Source organism: Jaculus jaculus, chromosome 8 (assembly GCF_020740685.1).
Source record: "Jaculus jaculus isolate mJacJac1 chromosome 8, mJacJac1.mat.Y.cur, whole genome shotgun sequence".
Lineage (NCBI taxonomy): Eukaryota > Metazoa > Chordata > Mammalia > Rodentia > Dipodidae > Jaculus > Jaculus jaculus.
In genome coordinates, this window is record NC_059109.1 from 1,960,653 (window position 1) to 1,982,667 (window position 22,015).

The 22,015-nt window shown below is 52.3% G+C and overlaps 2 protein-coding genes across 4 annotated transcripts; both read right to left on the reverse strand.

Annotated features, from left to right (window-relative positions):
* Positions 1-2,277: 2,277 nt before the first annotated feature.
* On the reverse strand, positions 2,278-14,126 carry Atf6b (activating transcription factor 6 beta). Of its 3 annotated transcripts, none has more exons than XM_045157526.1 (18): positions 14,022-14,126; positions 13,630-13,709; positions 13,400-13,478; positions 12,776-12,867; positions 11,293-11,428; positions 6,684-6,769; positions 6,449-6,584; positions 6,220-6,351; positions 5,937-6,070; positions 5,329-5,514; positions 5,134-5,225; positions 4,872-5,051; positions 4,605-4,712; positions 4,341-4,422; positions 4,073-4,140; positions 3,815-3,926; positions 3,613-3,697; positions 2,278-2,939 (listed from the first exon to the last, which is right to left on the reverse strand). In XM_045157526.1, the coding sequence occupies exons 1-18, from the start codon at positions 14,101-14,103 to the stop codon at positions 2,710-2,712; spliced, it is 2,100 nt and encodes a 699-aa protein (XP_045013461.1). In that variant the 5' UTR covers positions 14,104-14,126; the 3' UTR covers positions 2,278-2,709. The 3 variants fall into 3 exon arrangements, with proteins under 3 accessions (XP_045013461.1, XP_004671991.1, XP_045013462.1); XM_004671934.2 differs by having other exon boundaries at positions 4,073-4,143; XM_045157527.1 differs by having other exon boundaries at positions 2,761-2,939; positions 3,593-3,697; positions 4,073-4,143.
* A 938-nt stretch (positions 14,127-15,064) lies between these two features.
* Positions 15,065-16,753, reverse strand: Fkbpl (FKBP prolyl isomerase like). The gene is made up of 2 exons (XM_045156978.1): positions 16,576-16,753; positions 15,065-16,190 (listed from the first exon to the last, which is right to left on the reverse strand). The coding sequence occupies exon 2, from the start codon at positions 16,114-16,116 to the stop codon at positions 15,082-15,084; it is 1,035 nt and encodes a 344-aa protein (XP_045012913.1). The 5' UTR covers positions 16,117-16,190; positions 16,576-16,753; the 3' UTR covers positions 15,065-15,081.
* Between the last annotated feature and the right edge of the window lie 5,262 nt (positions 16,754-22,015).

Sequence of the window (22,015 nt, forward strand, 5' to 3'; positions counted from 1 at the left end):
TTGACAAGGCAGCTTCCTACACAGGACAGGCATTTCATTCATCCGTGTTTGTGGCTGAGGAAATCAGTGCGGGCTGTGTGGCCTGTCCAGGGGCTTTGCTCGTGGTGGTCAAAGTGGGCCTCATCAGGGCTTCGTGACTCCAAAGCCCCAGTACTCTCCCCTCATACAGTGGCTCTAGAAAAAGAAGGCTTGAAGACAGTCACAAACGAACGAAGGGCTTCCAGAAGGAAAGGTGAAGAATTTGGACCTTTGAAAGGTCTTCTTTGGTCGTTACTGGGTAGATTCGGTGAGAACAAACTGCCTGAGACGGGTGGTCAACATCCACTGTGGAGGATGGGGAATATGTATGGGGTGAGGGTGGAAAACGTGGGGATGAGAGCCTGAAAAGAACGATGGGAGAGCCAAGAGGCCAGGGGAGTCACAGGAAGGCCTGAACCCTTTGCCTGGAGACGGGTGTGGGGAGAAGGGAGGAGGGAAGACATTTCTATCCCGTGACACAAGAAAGTCACACAATTGTTTTGTTCTCTGCTCTAGAGCGGGTGGGCGCCTGTATTTACCAGAGGGACTGAGGTCGCTGTGGCAACCACACATCTGGGCCCCGGAATCCAGATGTGCCGTGTCCAGAAGCCATAGCAGAAGGATGAGGCAAACATCAGGCTCCCCAGTATTGGCCCCCACAGCAGAGAGAAGGGGAGGGAGAAGACGCGAGGCAGGGAAGAAGCAAGGGAAGGGACGAGGAACTGGGTCAAAGGAATGGAAAGAGAAGTAGAGGGGTGCGCTGTGACCCAGGGAGGAGGCCTGCACAGGGTCCGTGGCAGTGGGCGAGAAGACAAGGAAGGACAACAGGGCATAGGGGTAGGGAAAAATACAAAGAAATGAGAGAGAAAAAGGGGGTGGTGGAAAGAAGTGTCGAAGGGACAGTGGGTTCAGGAGAGACACAGAACAGATGAGGCTCCCAAAGGATGCAAGAGATGGTGGCCCAAAGAAAGAATGAGACCAAGTGTCTGGACGTGAAGGGACTGAGGTGTGGCAGTGACAACTGCGTGGGGCCCTGAAGAGATCGTGCATGGTGGTGCGGGCGCAGGAACAGAAGCCCACACAGGTCTAGACAGAAGACCGCAGCAGGACCTCTCAACTGCTGGCCCCCACCATCCACAACCACTCAGAGGGGTCTGGGTGGCCCACCCCAGTGCGTGGACTTTCCCAAGTGGGTGTCGAGAGAGAACAGAAGCAAGAACAGAGACGGCCTATGAGACTAGGCAGTAGAGCACCACCTTCCCTTCTGGCACTGCCCCAGCCCGTGCTTGAGGACACCAGCTAATTAAAGGTTCTGAGGGAGCCTAGACCAGGTCATCTGCTTCCCAAATCCTGGTTTTCTCATGGTACTCACTGCTTGCATGGGGTGTGCAAGACACTCTGGGAAAGGAAGTGGCTGAGGACCAGGGGCTGTCCTCTGGAGGGAAGAGGCCTAGTTCCTGGGATCCCTGGTTCCAGGTTGCCATAGTTCCCTAGTCTGTTTTCACCCCAAACACATTAGAGACCGAGAAAGGAGGGGAGAGCCTGGCTGGACACGTGAGGTTCTTCCCTCCTTCAGAACTGGGCTTCTGGCCAGGCAGCCCCTGTCCAGTCATCTGGGCGTGGAGCCCAGGCCCAGCTCACACCCTCCAGCTGACCCAGGCCAGTCCCACAGGGTCAGGCCCAAAGCACTGCTGGACAGAGCAGCTGCAGGGGATCTCCCAGGCTGGGTAGAGAATCAGCCCCTCGTCTTGCTGATCCCGCTCTTCCCAATGGAGCACAGAGCCCTTGCTGCTTGGCTGTCCATCTTCTCTGTCCACTTGGACCCTGTGTCTCATTCTCCTTCAAGTGCAGGACCATAGGGATGTTTCCACATGCCTCCTCTTCCTCAGCACAGGCCTTTCTCCACCAGCCCCACCTTCCTGGGCTCCAGGCCCTCTGGCCCCAGGCTCCACTTGTTTGTGTGAACTGCTCATCCTGGAGAGCAGTGGGGTAGGGGGTGCTGCGGAGCACCCTGAAGGGCGTGGGGGCCCCTGTCCTTCCTGTTTACTCAGACACATTCCAATGATCTGGATCCTCTGGTGTCACGCCATAGACATCCTTGCTAGACAGACACCCCCAGAGTCTCAGGGGTGGGGCAAGGAGCTGACATGAGGTCTGGTTCCGCACACCCCACCCCATGCGCACCCTCAGTGCTTGGTACTTTGAAGCTGGCCCTACACAAGTCTCACAAGCCAGGAAGGCAGTCACCACTTATTTAACTCCCTTCAAGTTATTTAATAATAATAAAAATAAAAGTTGCACGCACACACATAAACTGACCTCCACTGTACTCCTCTGCTCCCAATAACCACCCAGCTCCAATGTACGCATGTTCCTTGTCCCACCTGGGGACTAAATTCCCACCTCTACCCTCAAACAGAAACAAAGGAATAAAGAGGATGTGGGAGACTCTACCCTAACGCTGAGCCTCATTCCACACTCTGAGAAAAAGAACAGGACAGGCTTACAGGGGCGCGAAAGGCCCTGTATTCTGAAGAGGTGGACCACCCACCCTGCTTTAGTAAGTGCTTAACCCAACACCCTGCTTTTCCTTTACCAATTGCCCAAGCCCAGGGATCAGGGAAGTTTGACACAGTTCCACTTGGTCACTCGGCACCCCCCACCCAGGTTTAAGCTGCTGTGAGCTGCAGGTCAGGGATGGTTGAGGTAGAGGGGTTGATGGGAGGCTGGGTGGGCTTGGCTGGCGGCAGAAGCTGACAAGGGGCCACCTGTGGTATTGCCTGGGGATGGGGACGGCTGCTTCCGGAGTGAGGGGGGCACCGTGGAGGTCTTGATGTGAATCACCCTGGTGTCCATGACCTCACATTCAATCTGCATCATCTCCTCGTAGTCCCCCGGGGCACCCCGGCCTGACAGGGTCTCTGTGAGAAGAAGACAGTTAGAGACGGGGAGAGGGCAAATGGAGATGATGTCAGAAAGTGGTGGTGAGTAGGGAGGACAGAAGCAAGCAGGGAGGCCCACGGGGAGTTAAGTGGACACAGGAGTAGAGTTCAGAGCAGGGGAAGACAGGATTAAGACATCGATAACAGAGGAGGCAAAAAAGAAAAGGGAAGTAAGTAGTTATGCCCTCTCTCTGCCCAGCCACTTCTAGTACCTACACCTGCAGGTTTTTGTTTTGTTTTGTTTTTCGAGGTAGGGTCTCACCCTAGTTCAGGCTGACCTGGAATTTACTCTGTAATCTCAGAGTGGTTGCGAACTCCTACCTCTGCCTCCCAGGAGCTGGGATTAAAGGTGTGCACCACCATGTCCGGCTCTTGTTTTTGGTTTTGAGACAAGGACTCAGTATGTAGTCCAGGTTGGCTTCAAACCATCCATCTTCCTGTCATAGACTCCTGAGCCCTCAGTGCTGGGTTTCTGGTGTTAGCCACTTCTCAAACACTCATCCCGCCCCCTTCCACACACACATAGTTTCCCCTCCCTTCCCAGCTTGGTGGTGCCACTGAGCCTCCTCTCTCTAGCGCCCCCTGCCGGATCCACCGATGGGAACTTCACCCTTCAGTGTGAGAACCCTCACCAAGGCAGAGGAAGAGTTACCATTGGGGGCCATGGCCGGCATCACTAGGGACATCTTGGGCCGGGAGGTCTTGTTGTGGCTGATGGCAGGGAGCAGCAAGTGGTCCTGGGGAGCAGAGGGACCTCAGGGTGGAGGGAAAGATACCCGCAGGCCCTGCGGCCCCACTCTGCCTACCACCGACGAGGCTAACAGTGACAGGGAGGCCCAGGAGGAAGAACTCACCCTTCGGAAAGAGACAACATAAAATGTGTCTTCCCGACGGTCGATTGCATCCAGAAACTCGGGTTGGGACCGGTCTGGGTGGCGGTACAGCTGTAGTTGGCCCACAGAATCCCTACGCAGGCGGAGCACAGGATTTGGAAGGAGCTAAGCAAGCCCAAGGCCCAGTTCCCAGTGAGAGGAGAGACAGGTTGGATGGGGGAGAAGTTCCTGGGGCACAGCTCCTTAGAGACCTCCCGTAATAAATAATCCAACACTCACTTTTCAGGGAGTCCTGGGGGTTGGGTGGGGACGGCCTTCACTGGAGGTGACTTCTTCCATAGCAGAGACTTCTAGAAGGAGAAGTATCTAAGGCTTTGGGGTGGGTGAAGGGAAAAGGCAAAGAGAAGGCAGTCCCTGGAAGCTGGTGACATCTCACACCCACTCCATGCCCCAGTCCCTGAAACCACCACCCTCTACCCACCTAAAGTCCCCAGGGTATTGGCCCTGTCTCCAGATCGCTTCCTTGAGCCAGCCCCATGGCTCCTACCTGTCTCTCCTGGGACTTCTGAGGTATCTTCCGCCGGCCCCTCTGGTGACGCTGAACCCAGCCACTTAGCTCATCAGCAAGCCTGGGGAAGCAGAGGAGGGTCACCATCCCAAGGACAGGCCAAAATGCTTCCCTGCCTGTGTGCCGCAGTGAGGAGAAAAGGCAGGAGAGCTGCACTTCAGCCAACAGGGGCAGCCAGGCTGTCTGTGGAAGACCTTGGAGGGCGAGGGCAGGGGCAGGGGCCCAGCCTTGACCCCAACGTACCTCAGAGACTCAGTTCTGTTGAAGTGCCGGCAGTCAGAGGAGAGGAAGAGCTGATCTAGGTCTCTCAGTAGTAGTTCCTTGGCATCCCCAGGAAAGGCAGTCAGGTTCCTGAGTGAGGCAGGAGGGGGCAAAAGTCAGAGGCTACCATCACTGGCATTACAAAGAAGGCACCATCAGCAAGAGCAGCTATGGCTCTGCTCTCAGGGGCCACTTTCAAGAAGATGACCTGCTCGTATCTCCAAGGAGAAGGACCCATTTACCCCTCACCTGAAACTGGGCTGGCCTGTTGGACTGGGTTGTGGCTCCTCGGAGCCCTGGGCGGCCCCTTGGAGGGGTTCGACCCCGTGATCAGGCTCTGGCTCTGAGAACTCCAGCAAGTGTCTCCGGGGTCGGGGCTCCTCCCTGCTCATCCGTGGAGAGACGGGGGCTGGAGGCGGCTCGCTGATGCTGGGGAGAAGCACAGGCAAGATGAAGCAGCCAGCTTTTCAGGTGTCTAGGAAGAAAGAGCAAGGGCTCCGGAGGGCCTCACCTGACAGGTCCAAAATTGAAGGCAATGAAGAGAAGGAAGACCACGATGCAGACCACCTTCCTGTTTCCAGACCCTAGCTTGAGCTCACTGTTCTAAGGTGCAGAGGAAGAGGAAGAGGAAGAGGAAGGGGAAGAGGCCGGGTGTCACACCCCGAGAAGCCTGTTCCCAGCCTTTCCAAGGACAGCCGGGCCCTACCTCGGCCAGCAGGGCCTCCAGCCGCCGGCGGAGGGCAGCGTTCTCCCTGCGCAGCTGCTGGTTGTCGGCCAGCACTGCCTGCAGCCTCGCCTCCAGCCCCTGCAGGTACTCCTTCTTCTTCCGGCGGGACTGGCAGGCCGACTCCCGGTTCTTGATCATTCGCTGCTGCCGCTTCAGCAGCTTTGCCTGGCCAGGACCAGAGGGTGAGAGACAGCTGGAGCCACCAAGCCAGGGGTCAGCTACCAAGCTCCCTTCCGACCAGGCCTGGTCCTGCTTTCAGAACCCAAGTTTAACCTTGCTGTAACGACGAACAATTTACCTGGCTTTTCCCCTACCCTTGACTTCCTGAGACCACCTTCCTCCATGGCAGTGAAAGAAAACCTAAGGCCCAAAGACCATGCTAGAATCAGGTCTATCCCTACTCTAGGGTCATCCCACAGGCCCTAGACTACACTATAGAACAGGATCTACCTTTGCCCTAGGGCTGTCCCTCAGTTCCTGTCCTCACTTCTTGTTCCTTGATCCCAAGTCCCTCTTCATCCCACAGCTGTCTCTATAATGGCCTTTTCTCCCCCGCATCAGGAGCTCTAACCCTCTTCTACACATACATCCACTTCAGGTGGGCAGGAGTTCCCAGGCATTGGAGCTGGAACGATGCTCTTCCTCTCAGGCCGTGGAACAGTGGGGGCTGGACCGTCAGGCTGGACCCGAATAGCACCTTGGATGAGGACCACTGGGGACACTGGAGCAGCAAGCAGAAGGAGGGCAGAGAGCTGTGTCAAGAGGGGTCCTGTGTTCATACTCACACCCAGGCACGCAAGGCTGGGGCTTCAGTGGCTGTGAGCTCACTGACGAGGACTGCAGCCCAGTCTTCCGCTCCCTCTTCTGTACCTGCAGGCTGCTGGACAAGGGGCTGCAGGAGGACGGTGGTGCTGGGAGGCACAGTTCTGGGGGGCATCTGGACAGTGGTTAGCACCACAGGTTTGGGCTGCAGTGGTGGCTTCCGCGTGGCTGAGGCTTTGCCTAAAGGAAGGAGAGGAAGGTGCAGAGGGAGAGAGGGAGGAATTTTGGAACTACAGCCCTCTTGCTAGGGAACCCAGGGGTTAGGAGGACCCATTACCTGAGGAATTGTCAGGGGATGGACCCATGCTGATCTGGACAGTCCCAAGGGAAGGGGTTGGGACATCCCACAGGAGGCATCCTGGAGGCGACGGGGACTCTGTCTTCACTTCCAGGACCTCTTCTCCTATAAAAGCCTACCCAGGGCAGTAGAGATGTTAGGAATGTCCAGTGAGGAGGAGGAGCTGACAAGACAGGGAGGAAGGGCTGGGGCACCAGAAGGGAAGACTGCTCACCTGGCTGGGGGAGTCGGCTGAGAGCAGAGATGCCTCAGAGTTGATAGAGGATGACGGAGAGACGGGTTCCACCTTGGTCTGGATGTCTGTGGGGTGGCGGGCAGAAAACAAGAGCCAAAATGAGGCACACACTGAAGAGGGCAAGCGCATCCAGAGGAAGAAAGGGGTCACTTTCCTTGCACCTGGACACAAAAGCACTGTGGCACAGGAGGCTGTGAGTTGTTGGTGTGTGAGCCTCCCACCGCTTGCCCTGGGACGGCACTGCTCTCAGTGCTCCGCACACTCAGCACAAGCCACTGCGCCTCCTCGAGGCTGCCCTGCCCTTCCGCTGCTCTTACTTCCTTCCCTCAGATCGTGCCCAGTGACCCAGAGGAGGCCTGAGCACAGGACTCGGCATCCATACCACCAAGTGTCATCTTGCTGGACTTATACCCCTGGCTGGCCCAACACACTTCCACGCTGACAACCACCAGGCCTACATCTCCGTGAAACTGGCCTGCCCCTCCTGACTCCCAACCCGCTTGCTGTCACCGCCGTTCTCATGGCCTCCATACACCAAACTCTGCTGGCCTAAGAGGGCTCACTGCTTCTCTTTCACACAGCTTCCCTTCTGATAGACATCAGCCAGCCTTCCAGGGCCACATCAAAAGGTTTCAGTCACCTCACAGAAACAAATGCTGGGCCCATACAAGTGCAACAAAACCCATCTGAGGCCAGGCATTGTGGCACACACCTTTAATTCCAGCACTCAGGAATCTGAGGTAGGAGGATTGCTGATTTGTGGCCAGTCTGAGACTATATAGTGAATTCCAAGTCAGCCTGGGCTAGAGTGAGACCCTACCTCAAAAAACCAAAAAACATCTGAGAGCTAGATTCAGTATAAAGAACAGTCCAAAAACCATCTGTTTGGATACTTAATTATATGATCACTAACATTGCTATTTTAAACACCAATCTGAGCTGGGCATGGTGGTGCACACCTTTAATCCTAGCACTTGTGAGGCAGAGGTAGGAGGATCACTGTGAGTGTGAGGCTACCCTGAGACTACAGAGTGAATTCCAAGTCAGCCTGAGCTAGAGTCAGACCCTACCTCAAAAAAAAAAAAAAAAAAAAAAGTAAACACCAATATGAGTCTGGCATGGTGGTACATGCCTTTAATGCCAGCACTAGGGAGGCAGAGGTAAGAGGAAAAGACAGAAGGATTGCTGTGAGTTCAAGGCCACCCTGAGACCACAAAGTAAATTCTAGGTCAGCCTGGGCTAGCCAGAGTGAGTGAGGCCCTACCTCCCAAAAAAAAAAAAAAAAATGGAACTGCAAATCTGGTTTCTGCTTGGGCTTGGGAAAGGCTGAGTCAGGACGCAAGTTCCAGAGGACAAAGGGAACCAGTGACACACGGTCACGCACAGCGCCTCCCTGGCTCTGATCACCAGCACTACTTGAGCACAAGGTACTGAAAAGCCACACGAAGCTCTGAGAGCAGGCCTTCATGCAGTATTGAAAAATAGAAGAGAACCACGGTTTAATAGCACTGCCCTTCACAAAGGCACCAGTAATCTTGCTGCCAAAGTGTTGCAATTTTCACTGTGTCCCCTTTGTAGCATCTGATTGTCTACTAGAAATGTTGATGTCTTCCACCCCCAACAGCCGCTCTTCACCCTTTCCTGCTAAGATTTGATAGTTAACTTCCCATCTTCCCTGTGGACTGGAGTTAAACAGAAATACACCTCTGGGTGTGTCTATGAGAGGGTTACGGAGGAGGAAGGACCATCCTGAATGTGGGTGGCACCATCCCATGGGGTAGGGTCTTGGACGGAGTAAAAAGGGGAAGCAGGCTGAATGCCAGCATCCATCTCCTGCTTCCTTACTGAGGATGAGCTGTGACCAGCTGCCTCATGTCCTGCTGCCATGGTGGACTGTACCTCCAAACTGTGCACCCTCCCTTCATTGAGTTGCTTTGATATGCCCTGCAGAGACCCAAGGAGAAAGCCTAGCTGGAAATCAGTGGGCTCCTGAGTAATCTGGCTTCTAGCGACTTCCACCAGTGACAGAGACACTTTGAAATCAACAAACATCATGCCCAACATTTAGCTTATCACCTCTCCTGACCAGAAATCTGCTTTTGCAGTGTCCAACCCATAAAAAGCAGCTGCCCTGGCCAGTAACCCTCACATCCTGTCTCCGAGTTCTCCTTGGCCTGGGAGGCCCTGTGCCTTTCTACGTTAGCTTAATTCTTTCTCAAGACCGTCTTCTCTGCACATGAGGGCTTCCCCTTAATGTCCTTTTGGCCTTATCAGTACTGCCTTTCTACAATCTATTCTTATTTTCTTTTTTTGGTTTTTTTTTTTTTTTTTTGTTTTTAATTTATTTGAGAGCGACAGACACAGAAAGACAGATAGAGGGAGAGAGAGAGATTAGGCGCGCCAGGGCCTCCAGCCTCTGCAAACGAACTCCAGACGCGTGCGCCCCCTTGTGCATCTGGCTAACGTGGGACCTGGGGAACCGAGCCTCGAACCGAGATCCTTAGGCTTCACAGGCAAGCACTTAACCGCTAAGCCATCTCTCCAGCCCGTCTTTTTTTGGTTTTTCAAGGTAGGGTCTCATTCTATCCCAGGCTTACCTGGGATTCATTACGTAGTCTCAGAGTGGCCTCAAACTCACAGTGATCTGCCTATCTCTGCCTCCTGAGTGCTGGGAGAAAAGGCTTGCTACACCACACCCAGCCTTTTTTTTTATTTTGAGGGAGGGTCTCTAGCCCAGGCTGACCTGGAATTCACTATGTAATGTCAGGGTGGCCTCAAACTCAGTGATCCTCCTACCTCTGCCTCCTGAGTGCTGGGATTAAAGGCCTGTGCCACCACGCCCAGACTGCTTAATTCTTTGAAGGTCCCAGCTGCCTCCAACTATGGAACAGAAGCTAGAAGGCCCAGTGCAGGGCCTGCCTGGCCAGACTCTAGTCTCTAATGTCTCACCATTCCCCACCTGCCTCACATCCACTCTGAAGAAATGCAAGGGCCTTGTCTACTTGCAGGTCACCCATCCCATACCCTCTCAGCTCAGCAGAGCAAGGTGGTGTATACACCTGTAACCCAGTACTCAGGAGGCAGTGGCCAAAGGATTGCTGCAAGTTCCAAGCCTGCTTCATCTGTACAGTGAGCGCCAGTCCAGCCAGAGCTCCACAGCAATACCCTATCACTACAAAAATAAAATCTGCCGTGTTTCCAACATATGTGAGTGACAGTGTTCCAGAAAATGGAAGTGATTATTACACAATGCGTACACATTACTGAATTATAATGCACACTTCATAACATATAGAAATCATAACCTTGACTTTAGAAATGCTCCTCCCTGGCTGGGCATGGTGGCACATGCTTTTAATCTCAGCACTTGAGAGGCAGAGATAGGAGGATCACCATGAGTTCAAGGCCAGCCTGAGACTACATAGTGAATTCCAGGCTAGTCAGAGCTAGAGTGAAACACCACCTCGAAAATCCAAAAGAAAAAAAAAAGAAATGCTTCTCCCTAGAACGAGTACCAGGTCCAGCCCAGCTCCAGGTGAGCTCCCGCTCTCGGGAGCTTTCCTAGCACTGTCAAATGAACCCTTTTGTCACATCTTTTCAGACAGGGTCTCACATACTTCAAGTTGGCCTCCTAACTTACCATGTAGCAAGGATGACCTTGAAAACCTGATCCTCCAGCCTCCACCTCCTGCGCATGGGGATTACAAGTGTGTACAACCATGACTGGCACCATCTAACAGAATGACCACACCCCTGTTCACTGGCACTGCTGCCTTTCTCCCTACATCCACACAGAAAGCTCAGCTTGGAGGTCACTTTCCATTCATCTTGCATTCCCAGCACCCTCTTTGGTAGCTGGCATGGAGTAGTGGGTCAATAAATAAATACTTGCTTTTTTTTTTTTCCGAAGCAGGGTCTCGCTGTAGCCCAAGCTGACCTGGAATTCACTATGTAGTCTCAAGGTGGCCTCAAACACACGGTGATCCACCTACCTCTGCCTCTCAAGTACTGGGATTAAAGGTGTGTGCCATCATACTCGGCTAATAATTATCTTTTGAATAAACATATGATCAAATAAACCCAAGAGCACAAAAAGAACACATATGGTATGAATCTTCTGTGGTATTCCAACCTTTCAGCATATGTGAAAAATTTTATAATAAAAATCAAAGCTGAGGCCAGGTGTGGTGGAGCATGCCTTTAATCCCAGCACTTGGGAGGCAGAGGTAGGAGGATCACTGTGAGTTCAAGGCCAGCTTGGAACTAGAGTGAGTTCCAGGTCAGCCTGGGAAAGAGTGAGACAAAAGGAAAGGTGTGTGTGGTAGAAAGGAAAGCACTAACAAATACGTCCTAAATTGTCCACAAGGGTTTCCTTATGCAAATGCTGAATGACACAGACGAACACCAGGAATAAGGGAGCCTCCTACTCCTTCGTGCTGCCTTTGCTTCAGTGCTAAGCTTCCTCCTTCCCAGCTTCTTCTCTGGCTGCCAGCACTGCATCCTCCCACCTCACCCTGCCTGTCCTCCACCTGCACAGAGACACTCTGCATTGGCCAAGCCCAAGAGGACAGGGCCAGGCTGTTATTACCTGAGGGCTCATCACAGGCAGGGCCCACAGTGATGTGGACAGTTTCAAATGGGGATGCTGGGTCATCTCCCAGGAGGCAGAGCGGAGGTGCTAAGGACTCTGTCTTCACAGGCAGCGCATCCCCTACTCCAGGAGCCTGGTGGGAGTGAGGGTGGGGCAGGGAAATAGGAAGGAGGAAGAAGACAAGGAGGAGATGCTGAGCACAGCAGCTGAGGGGCTCGCAGACCATCAGTTCCTGAGTTGAGGTCTCAGTGGTCCAAGCATCTCCCTGTTGTCCCTCTGGTCCCATTCTTTATCTCTACTCTACCCCTGGGAGAGCTCGCAAAGTGTCAGGGTCTCAAGTACCAACTTACACTGGGCAAAAACAGCTCCAGAATCCTCAGCAGTTAACAACTCCCTTCTTTCCAGCCCTACTGCTGCCACCTCTCTCCGTATAATAGAAAGACTTCATCTTGTATATCAGTCGGTAGGTAGACTGCTTGCCTAACAGGCATGCAGCCCTGGCTAAATCTCCAGAACCACATAAACCAGACATGGTGCAAATGGCTGGAAACCCAGTGCTTGGAAGATAAAGGCAAGAAGATCACAAGTTCAAGGTCATTCTAAGCTATATAGCTAGTTTCAGGCCAGCTTGAACTATATGATATGGTGCCTCAAAAAAAAGGGCTAGAAAACAGGGCATGATGGTGCACGCCTTTATTCCCAGCACTTGGGAGGCAGAGGTAGGAGGATCTCCATGAGTTTGAGGCCACTCTGAGACTACATAGTGAATTCCAGGTCAGCCTGGACCAGAGAGAGACCCTACCTCAAAAAGGGGGGGGGGGGGGGCTAGGGAGATGGCTTAGTGGCTATGGCACTTGCCTGCAAAGCCAAGGACCCAGGTTTGATTCCCCAGGACCTATGTAAGCCAGATGAAGAAGATAGTGAATGCATCATTCATTTGCAGTGGCTACAGGCCCTGGCACACCCATCCCCTCTCCTTCCCCCTCCCCCCAGATAAAATAAATAAATAGCCAGGTGTGGTGTCACACCTGGCAATTAATTAATTAAACCCAGAACTTGGGAGGCAAAGGTAGTAGGACCACTGTGAGTTTGAGGCCACCCTGAGCTAGAGTGAGACCCTACCTCAAAGAAAAAAAAAAAAAAAAGCCAGGTGTAGTGGTACACGCCTTTAATCCCAATACTCAGGAGGCTGAGGTAGGAGGATCACTGTGAGTTGAGTTGATTACATAGGGAATTCCAGGTTAGCCTGGCCTAAGACCCTACTTGGAAAAACAAAAGCAAAAGAGCTAAAAAAAAATCCAAAGGACCCATCTTCACTTGTAAGTGGCCAGAGAAGCATGGAAAGTGAGGGTATTATGGCAAAGGCAGAAACAGCCTCCACCTCATGACTCACAGCAGCAAATCCTTTCTTCAGTGTTTATGAGGAAGAGGATGGAGCAGAGCCCCCACCACGCAGCGCTGGAGGGAGAGGAGTGCTCACCTGGCTGGAGGGCTCTGCAGAAAGTTGTGATGATTCTGAGCTGAAAGAGGAGGACGAGCAGGGGGAGGACGGTTCAGATTTCACCTGAAGATCTGGAGGGGAGAAAAGTTGGAAAACACCCAGGAAGGGCATATTTAACTCCATGGTAAAGCACTGGCCTTGTATACATTAGGCCCTGGGTTCAACTACCAAGCCCTACAAAAACAACCAGGGAGGGCTGGAGAGAGCGCTTAGCCATGGCCCTTGCCTCCGAAGCCTAAGGACCTAAGTTCGACTCCCAAGAACCCACTTTAGGCCAGATGCACATGGTAGCACATGCATCTGGAGTTCGCCTGCAGTGGCAGGAGGCCCGAGTGCATCCCTTCTAAAAGGTAAATAAGAATATATTTTTTTTAAAGTAGCCAGGAAACACAGCCTGAAGAAGAGTCTAAAATGCATCTTGAGAAGGGTTCCCACCAGAATTAGGGATTGGAGGAGAAAACCACACTTCAGGGATGGAGTCGAGGGGTGCACAAACGTGTCCGCAGCGTGCATATGAGGACTCAGGTAAGGACAACAGATTCTAGGAGACAGGAGAAGGTAAGGGCTTCTGGAAAGACGAGGGAAACACAAAGGCTATCTTACCTGGGAAGATAGGCAGAGGGTCCCATGGCGGCTCGGGGGGACTGACATCCATCCCCACATCCAGAGAGCTGCTGTCAAACTAAACAGTGGAGGGTATGTCAAGAGGGCAGAAGTGAGAGAAGGCAGAAGTGAATCTCCGACGAGCTCGCGCTCGGCAATGAGTGCAGGCTTGGGGACCACCCGCACCCACGCATGGCCAAGGGGACCGCGACGGGGGCGGGTTACTGTACCGGGACATCGTGCTCCACGCAACGGAAGAGCTGCGTCGGCTCGTCGGACACCTCCTCCAGGCCCGCGTACAAGGTGCAGTCTGCGGGGCGGGCGGGCGGGCGGGGGCGGTCAGGAGGCCGCGGCCCGTCCCTCATTGGCTCGGCTCGGGCGGACCCACCGCCCGCCCACTCGAACCGCGAGGCTCCCGAAGAAACTGCCTCCCTCCCTCCCTCCCGACCCCGGAACTGCTCGGAGCTGGGGCCGGGAGCCCAGGTCTGCCGCAGAGCCGCGGCCGCCGGCCCGGCACCCCGAGCGAGCCATCGTCGGCACCCTGGGCCCGGCGACGCCAGGGCGCCGTGGCCGCCGCCGCCCCGGGGCCTCGTCCGCCCCGCACACCCCGCCCCGCACGCACCCCAGTCCTCCGGGCCGAGCAGGTTGTCGGTGAAGAACCGCGTCGGGTCGGCGATCTCGCTCAGGAGCATCAGCTCCGCCATCTTCCCCCCACCCCCTGACCCGCACGCCGCTCCCCGCCCCGCCCCGTCCGCCCGCAGCCAATCCGCGCGCCCCTCAAGGGAAAGAGAGCGTCCCGGAAGTGCCGGCCACCAGTCACGGACCTGGGTGCCGGGCACGCCGCCGCGGAAGAAATGACTGTACCGGAAGAGACCAATGAGAGTGCGGCGGCCGCGGGACTGCGCATGTGTCTAACAGCCCCATCGCCACCACCGCGCAAAGGAGCCTGGGAGATGTAGTTCGCAGGATTTGGAGGCCCGACATCTGCCCCAAGAGCTCCCGTTCCAGAAGATAGATAAACTCCCTTGAAAAGTGGCACGTGGAGGGGCTGGAGAGACGGCTCAGCGGTTAAAGGTGCTTCCTTACAAAGCCTAACGGCCTGGGTTCTATTCTGCAGTATCCATGTAAAGCCGGATGCACAAAGTGACCCATGCATCTGATGTTCCCTTACAGTGGCGGGAAGGCGTGGTGCACCCATACTCACTGGATCTATCCCAAATAAATAGGTAAATAAAAGTATTTAAAAGAAGGTGGGCGTAGTGGCCCCCGCCTTTAGTTCCACTACTCGGTAAGCAGAGTTAAGAGGATCACCAGGGACTACAGAATGAGAACCTACCTTGGAAAAAACACTTTTAAGTGGTACATTGAGTGCTGGACAGATGGTTTAGGGGTTAAAGCATCTGACCGCAACGTCTAACGACCCCAGTTTGACTCCCCAGTACCCACACAGATGCAGATGCACAAAGAGGTGCATGCATTTGGAGTTTGTTTGCAGCGGCTGGAGGCCCTGGTGTGCCCATTCTCACTGCTTGCCTCTCTTCTATCTCTCCTCATATATAGATAGATAGATAGATAGATCTATATTCTATGTGCACATATGGGCTGAAAACTTCTCTTTGGGTCCCTAAAAACCTCACGGCACAGACTACAATTCACAAGTTCCTGTCTCTTTTATGGTTTAATCATCTAAACATCTTGCGCAGACCCTGGGCCAGCCCTGCATCTTGTTTCTTCCCCTGAATGATCACCTTCCCCAACTCCTCCTGAGCTGCGCGGTTTTTGGGGTCTACCGCCAGGACCTTCTTGAAGTCAGCAGTGGCCTTTTCTAGGTTCCCAAGGGCAGCCTGGGCAACACCCCTCCGGTATAAGGCTTTCAAATGGCCAGGCTCCCGCTCCAGTACCCGATCACAGCTTTGGGCTGCCAGCTGGGGCTGCCCTAGCAGCAACTGGCAAGCTGCGAGGTTGGCGTGAAGGACGGCTCGCTCTGGAGGACCAGGCGGGGGTAGAGTCAGTAACAGTCTGAGAGCCCTTCCGTAGGAGCGGGCAGCCCCTTCGGGGTTTCCAGCTCGAAACAGCTCTGTGCCCCTGGCCTGTTCTTCCCTGGCCAGGGCTACCTTCTCACTCACCTCCAGCTCCCAGGAATCCCGACCCTGAGTAAATGAACTCAGCCTGACCCTGAATGGAGGTCCACTATGCCCAGGGACCCGAATCTCTGCTTCCTCCCCTTCACACATGGACTCCAAGCATTTTTCTAAGACTTCCCCCCAGGTCTCCTCTCTCCATGGACCTAAACCTATAGTGACTTCGGTGTTGCCCTCTGGCAGTCCGGAACCAAAAGGAAACCCCAAAGCCTGCACTTGGCAGCGAGAACCCAGCTTGGGTTTGTCCAGGCCATGGCCATAGGTGATAATCTTTTTGACAAAGCTGCCGTCTGGACAGTACCAGAGGTCAGAGGCCTCCAGAGTCTCCTCTGCCTCACTGGTTAACTCTTGAGATTGATCAGAGTCTCCTTCGAGTTCACCCAACAGTTTTTCAGGCCCTTGAGAAGTCCCTAGAATCTGACTGGCAGGGTCTGGCCTGGCTCCCAGCTCCGGGGCTGCAGCAAGAAGGCCATGGGGCTGCTGCCCACGCTGAGCCATCGGACCCAGGTTCTTTTCGCCTGGTGGTGCTTGCAAGGCAGCCTTCTCTGTCACTTGACTGGCAGGTGCCGTATCCATTTGGCTGCCTGGCCCCTCTCACCCAAGGAGATGGAACAGGGTTGGAAAGTGATTGATCAGGTTTAAGTCCACATCTGGAAAGAAAACAACAACGACAAAAAAAAAAAAATCATGCTAATCGCAGGATTCTTATTTAAGACTCCTACTGCTTCCCCATCCTTCTGAAACCCAGTCCTCTATAGTCCTGAAAACCTCTTTGTTATTTTCCTCCCCAAATTGGTCTACCTCCAAGTCTCGGTTCCACCCAGACCTAGTTTAAAACTATATATAGCCGGGCGTGGTGGCGCACGCCTTAAATCCCAGCACTCGGGAGGCAGAGGTAGGAGGATCACCACGAGTTCGAGGCCACCCTGAGACAACATAGTGAATTCCAGGTCAGCCTGGGCTAGACCAAGACCCTACCTTGAAAAGAAACCAAAACCCGAACAACTACAGACACCCGATGGAGTAAAAAAGTACCTGATAGACCAAAGAGGCTAGCATGGCGGCATCCATCACGTCTCGCCGAGGGCGAAGAACTCACTGAGTCTGGTCCCTGGTCTAAAAGAACCGCCACGGAGTCGGGAGAGACCGAGGAGATACTGACAACCGTCCCGGAGCCCGAGAACTGCGAAGAGCACCGAAAACCTGGCAGCCAATCGCGAGCAGGGAGCATCCTTTTGGCTCGCCTACTTTGCGTGATGTCATTTCCTCAGCAACCTTGACGCTCCGGGCCCTAGCAACCAAGCCAGGCCAGAGCAACAGACCTCCGAATCGAACCCAACCAGCCATGGCCGGACGGGTTTCAACGTGGGAAGTTCAGGACTGAGAAACCAAGGCCAATGAAGGCAGGGTGGTGGAGATGGAGCCCTTGCCTGGCATGCGTACAAGCCACGAGTTCGACCCTCAACACCAAATAAAACAAACAAACAGAAGCCTGGGGTGGCTGTAGCACCCTGGAGGTGGAGGCAGGTGGATCAAGGGTTGGTTCATGGTCAGGGCCTGGAAAGATGGCTCAGTGGTTAAGGCGCTGGCTTGCCAACAAAGACTAACGACCCGGGTTCGGTTACCTAGTACCCACGTTAAGCCAGATGCACACAGTGGCGCATGCATCTGAAGTACGCAGCCTCTAGAGACCTGGTGCGCCCATTTTCTCTCGTTCTCTCTGATTGCAAATAAATATTTGTTTATTTGAGAGAATGGGCGCACCAGGGCCTCTAGTGGTTGCAAACGAATTCCAGACACATGCACCACCATGTGCACCCGACTTACAAGGGTTCTGGGGAAATCTAACCTGGGTCCTTAGAATTTGCAGGCAAGTTCCTTAACTGCTAAGCCATCTCTCCAGGTTCACATTGCTGGTAGAAATCACACAACCAAGAGCAGCTTGTGGGAAAAAGAGGTTTATTTTGGCTTACAGACTCGAGGGGAAGCTCCATGATGGCAGGGGAAGATGGTGGCATGAGCAGAGGGTGGACATCACCCACTGGCCAACATCAGGTGGACCATAGCAACAGGAGAGCGAGCCAAACACTGGCAAGGGAAAACTGCTATAACATCCATAAGCTCGTACCCAACAATACACTAGCCTCCAGGAGGCGTTAATTCCCAAATCTCTATCACTGTGACCCTAACATTCAGAAAGTCTAAGATTATGGGGGACACCTGAATCAAACCACCACTACATATATTCAAGAAGAGAGCATAGGCTCTCTAGGGCCTTTGCCAATGCAAATGAACTCCAGATGCATGTACCACATTGTGCACCTGGCTTGTGTGGCATCTACCTGGGAATCTAACCCGGACCATCAGACTTTGCAAGCAAGTGCCTGTGGTCACTGACCCATCTCTCCAGCTCCCACTCTGATTATTTAATCCAAGGTTCCAAGAAAAACCCTTAGGATTTTTTCTCTCCAGCTGTCCTTTGAGGCCTCCTTCATCCAGATATCTTAGTGTTGTCTAAACTTTAATGTGCATACCGATCACCTGAATTTGGAAGGTGTGAGGTGGAGTCTGCGGCTTTGCATTCGGCAGTTTCTAGAACATGGCCTGTGCACCATACTGAGCCATGAGCCCTCACACACTGATTTACTAGTACAGCCGGCCCTGCTGGGTAAGGCTCCTCCCACAGGGTGGAGGTCTGTTTTCGTGGGTCAGCATTACAAGCTGGGCCAGGACTATTCTTGGGTGGGTGAAGGGTCTCTAAAGCAGGATAGAAAAGGCAGAAAAAATGATGGACACACGGAGAGAAGAAGGAGCCACAGGCTGGAGAGATGGTTTAGCGGTTAAGCCTGTGAAGCCTAAGGACCCCGGTTCGAGGGTCGATTCCCCAGAACCCACGTTAGCCAGATGCACATGGGGGCACTCGCGTCTACAGTGGCTGGAAGCCCTGGCACGCCCATTCTCTCTGTCTACCTTCCTATTTCTGTATCTCTCTCTCAAATAAATAAATAAAAATAAAAATATTTTAAAATATATATTTATCGAAAAAACTGAATACAAAGTGCTGTATCTGGTGTTCATTTGCATTGTTAAGAGACTGGTGATAAAAGAGAGACTGAGCGGGCGTGGAGGCGCACACCTTTAATCCCAGCACTCAGGAGGCAGAGGTAGGAGGATCGCCGTGAGTTCGAGGCCACCCTGAGACTACATAGTGAATTCCAGGTCAGCCTGAGCTACAGTGAGACCCTACCTCGAAAAACCATAAAAAAAAAAAAAAAAAAAAAAAAAGAGAGAGAGAGAGACTGATTGAGAAGGGGAGGATGATGGAGAATGGAGTTTCAGAGGGGAAAATGGGGGGAGGGAGAGCATTACCATGGGATATTGTTTACAATCATGGAAATTGTTGATAAAAAATAATAATAATAAAAGAGAGACTGGTGGGCCCATGTTCACGCATGCATGCATGCACGCATACATATAAATAGATTTTTTTTTAAGTTTCAGAAAAGGACTCGGACATCCCAGTAAGATATCTGTAGTCCACAGAGCCTCCCAGGCGTCCAGGCTTCAACTAAGAAAAGGCCACCACGTGAAGATGCAGAAACGGCTAAAGCTGAGGTATGTCATGAATGTTGACTGACTCCTATCACTTTCTCTCTTCCAGTTCCCTGTCCCTCGAGTTTCATTATGACAGCATTAAGGTTTCTGAGGTTGTCACTATGGAATCTGGACGAAGTAAAGAAATAAACTAAGTGGCTTGACATGGTGGCGCACACCTTTAATCCCAGCACTTGGTAGGTAGAGGTAGGAGAATTGCCATGAGTTCAATGCCACCCTGAGACTACATAGTGATTTCCAGGTCAGCCTGAGCTAGAGACCCAACCTTGAAAAACCAAAAAGAGAAAATAAGCAGGGGGGTGAGTAGGGGGGAAGAAAAGGAAATAAACCAAGTGAGTTTTATTCCTGAGTCTGGCTATATAATGTGGAAGCTGAGGACAACATAAAATATACAGCTGCTAGGCATGGTGGCTTGTGACTTAAATCCCAGCACTTTGGAGGCAGAGGCAGGAGGATCCCTGTGAGTAAGACCACCCTGAGACTACATGGTGAATTCCAGGTCAGCTGGGGCTAGAGTGAGAGACTCTACAATGAAAAACCAAAAAAAGAATTTTTAATTAAAAAGATTCAAGTGAAAAAAAAAAAACACTTGCCTATTGGGTGGAGGCTGGGCTGGGGAGTGGGGACACAAGAATGTACTCTGGTCTTTACCCTAAAGATCTGATAGTGTGGGGGGTTTGATCATGTGTACATGCAATCCCTGCTACTGGGGAGACAGGAGGTGTGGAGCCATGGCTTGAGTGCAGTAGCAAAATCTTATATTTCTGTTAAACATTTTGTGTATTTATTTAATCCCAGCATTCAGGAGGCAGAGGTAGGAGGACTGCTGTGAATTCAAGGCCAGCGTGAGACTACATAGTGAATTCTAGACCAGTTGAGCTAGAGTGTGACCCTTCCTTGGGGAGGAGGGGACCGAGCTACATTCCCAGTCCATAGACTTCTTTTCCTTTCTTTTCTTTTCTTTTCCTTATTTAAGGCAGAGAATGAAGCCAGGTATAGAAAGAGGCATATATATGTATGTATGTATGTATGTATGTATATATATATATATATATATATATATATATATATATATATATATATGGAGAGAGCGAGAGAGAGAGAAAGAGAGAGAGGGAAAATGGGCATGCTATGGCCTTTGGCCACTGTAAATGAACTCCAGATGCATGCACTACCTTGTGCATCTGGCTTATGTGGGTCCTGGGGAATCGAACCTGGGTCCTTTGGCTTTGCAGGCAAACGCCTTAACTGCTAAGCCAGCTCTCCAACCCTAGACTTTTCTTTTTTTCAATTATTTTTTTGACAACTTTCATAATTCTAAACAATATCCCATGGTAATTCCCTCCCTTCCCACCTCTCCCCTTTGAAAGTCCACTCTTCATCATATCCCCTCCCCCTCTCAATCCGTCTCTTTTGTTTTGATGTCATCATCTTTTCCTCCTATTATGATGGTCTTGTGTAGGTAGTGGCAGGTGCTGTGAGGTCAAGGATGTCCAGGCCATTTTGTGTCTGGAGGAGCACGTTGTACAGAGTCCTACTCTTCCTTTGGCTCTTACATTCTTTCTGCCACCTCGTCTGCAATAGATCCTGAGCCATGGAAGATATAGACTTCTTTTCTTATTCAGTGAATAATTCTTACTGAAGGCTGTGATGTACCTAACTGGTAGAGCATGTACTTAGTACGCAGCATGTGCTTATGAGGCAATCTCCAGTTCCCAGAATATCCTTAGTGAGTGTTCTGAGTTCATCAATGAAATATGAGGACAAATGCATCTCTACCAAAGAAAGGTAAAGTGTCACGTTACTAAATGCTTCCAATGTGAAGGAAAATGGGACCAGGGACATTATTTCCAACAAAGTATGGTCTGCAAAGGCTTCATGGATGGAAGGGTTTGGAGACTTGAACCTGGAAAGATGGCTGTTGTTTTCACACACAGAGACGCACATGTTTATTGCAGGGGGAGGAGTAAATTGCGCAGGCGGTTGAGGAGAAGAGAGGAAGCCTCCTTCTCACCCTGCGTGATGTCACTCACCTCCACTGTCAAGCCCAGCTGCCCCCTACCCCCCGAGGTACGGTCTCGCTCTAGCCCAGGCTGCCCTGAAATTCACTCTGTAGTCTCAGAGTGGCGTCGAACTCACAGCAATCCTCCATCCTCTGCCTCCAGAGTGCCAGGATTAAGGGTGTGCCCCACCATGCCCAGCTGATCCCAGCTTTTCCTGGTTCTCCCGCCATCAGTTCGTCCCACTCTGTCACAAGGCTTGAAGCCAGCTGGAGGTTTTCAGTGTCACATTCCGCTGCATGCCACGCTCACCGCGTGCAACCATGTGCCGCACTTTGCTCAGCCATGTGGCACCAGCACAAGACAGAAATTCTAGCATTGCAAAGGTTAAGCAGATGCCCCCTTCTGTTTCCTTTTGGTGGTTTCTGTGGTTTTCAGTTCTGCTAGAATCAGTGTTAAAATTGTTTCTCCTCCTGCCTTGCTCCCAAAGCATCTTGGCTGTGCTTCCCTTGCAGGCAGGGTTTCCCGGCAGTATCAGGCGGCAAAGGGTTCGGTAAGAGGTGCTCTTTAGGGCTGGAGAGATGGCTTAGCGGTTAAGCACTTGCCTGTGAAGCCTAAGGACCCTGGTTCGAGGCCCTGGCATGCCCATTATCTCTCTTTCTCTCTCTCTCTCCCTCTTTCTCTCTCTGTCTGTTGCTCTCAAATAAATAAATAAAAATTAAAAAAAATATTAAAAAAAAAGAGGTGCTCTTTAGCAAGCTTTTCTACAATGTGACTGCGACACCCTGCATCATGCTAAGGCTCTCACGTGCATCATCTCATTTGTCCTCACACAACTGTGAGGTATTTATTCAATTGTT

Coding starts and splice junctions, on each gene's coding strand:
- Fkbpl (XM_045156978.1), bottom strand. CDS start 16,116: ATGGATACGGCACCTGCCAGTCAAGTGACAGAGAAGGCTGCCTTGCAA.
- Atf6b (XM_004671934.2), bottom strand. CDS start 14,103: ATGGCGGAGCTGATGCTCCTGAGCGAGATCGCCGACCCGACGCGGTTC. Junction 12,868..13,399: donor CCCTCTGCCTATCTTCCCAG/GTAAGATAGCCT, acceptor TCTCCCCTCCAG/ATCTTCAGGTGAAATCTGAA. Junction 11,429..12,775: donor CTGCAGAGCCCTCCAGCCAG/GTGAGCACTCCT, acceptor CACTCCCACCAG/GCTCCTGGAGTAGGGGATGC.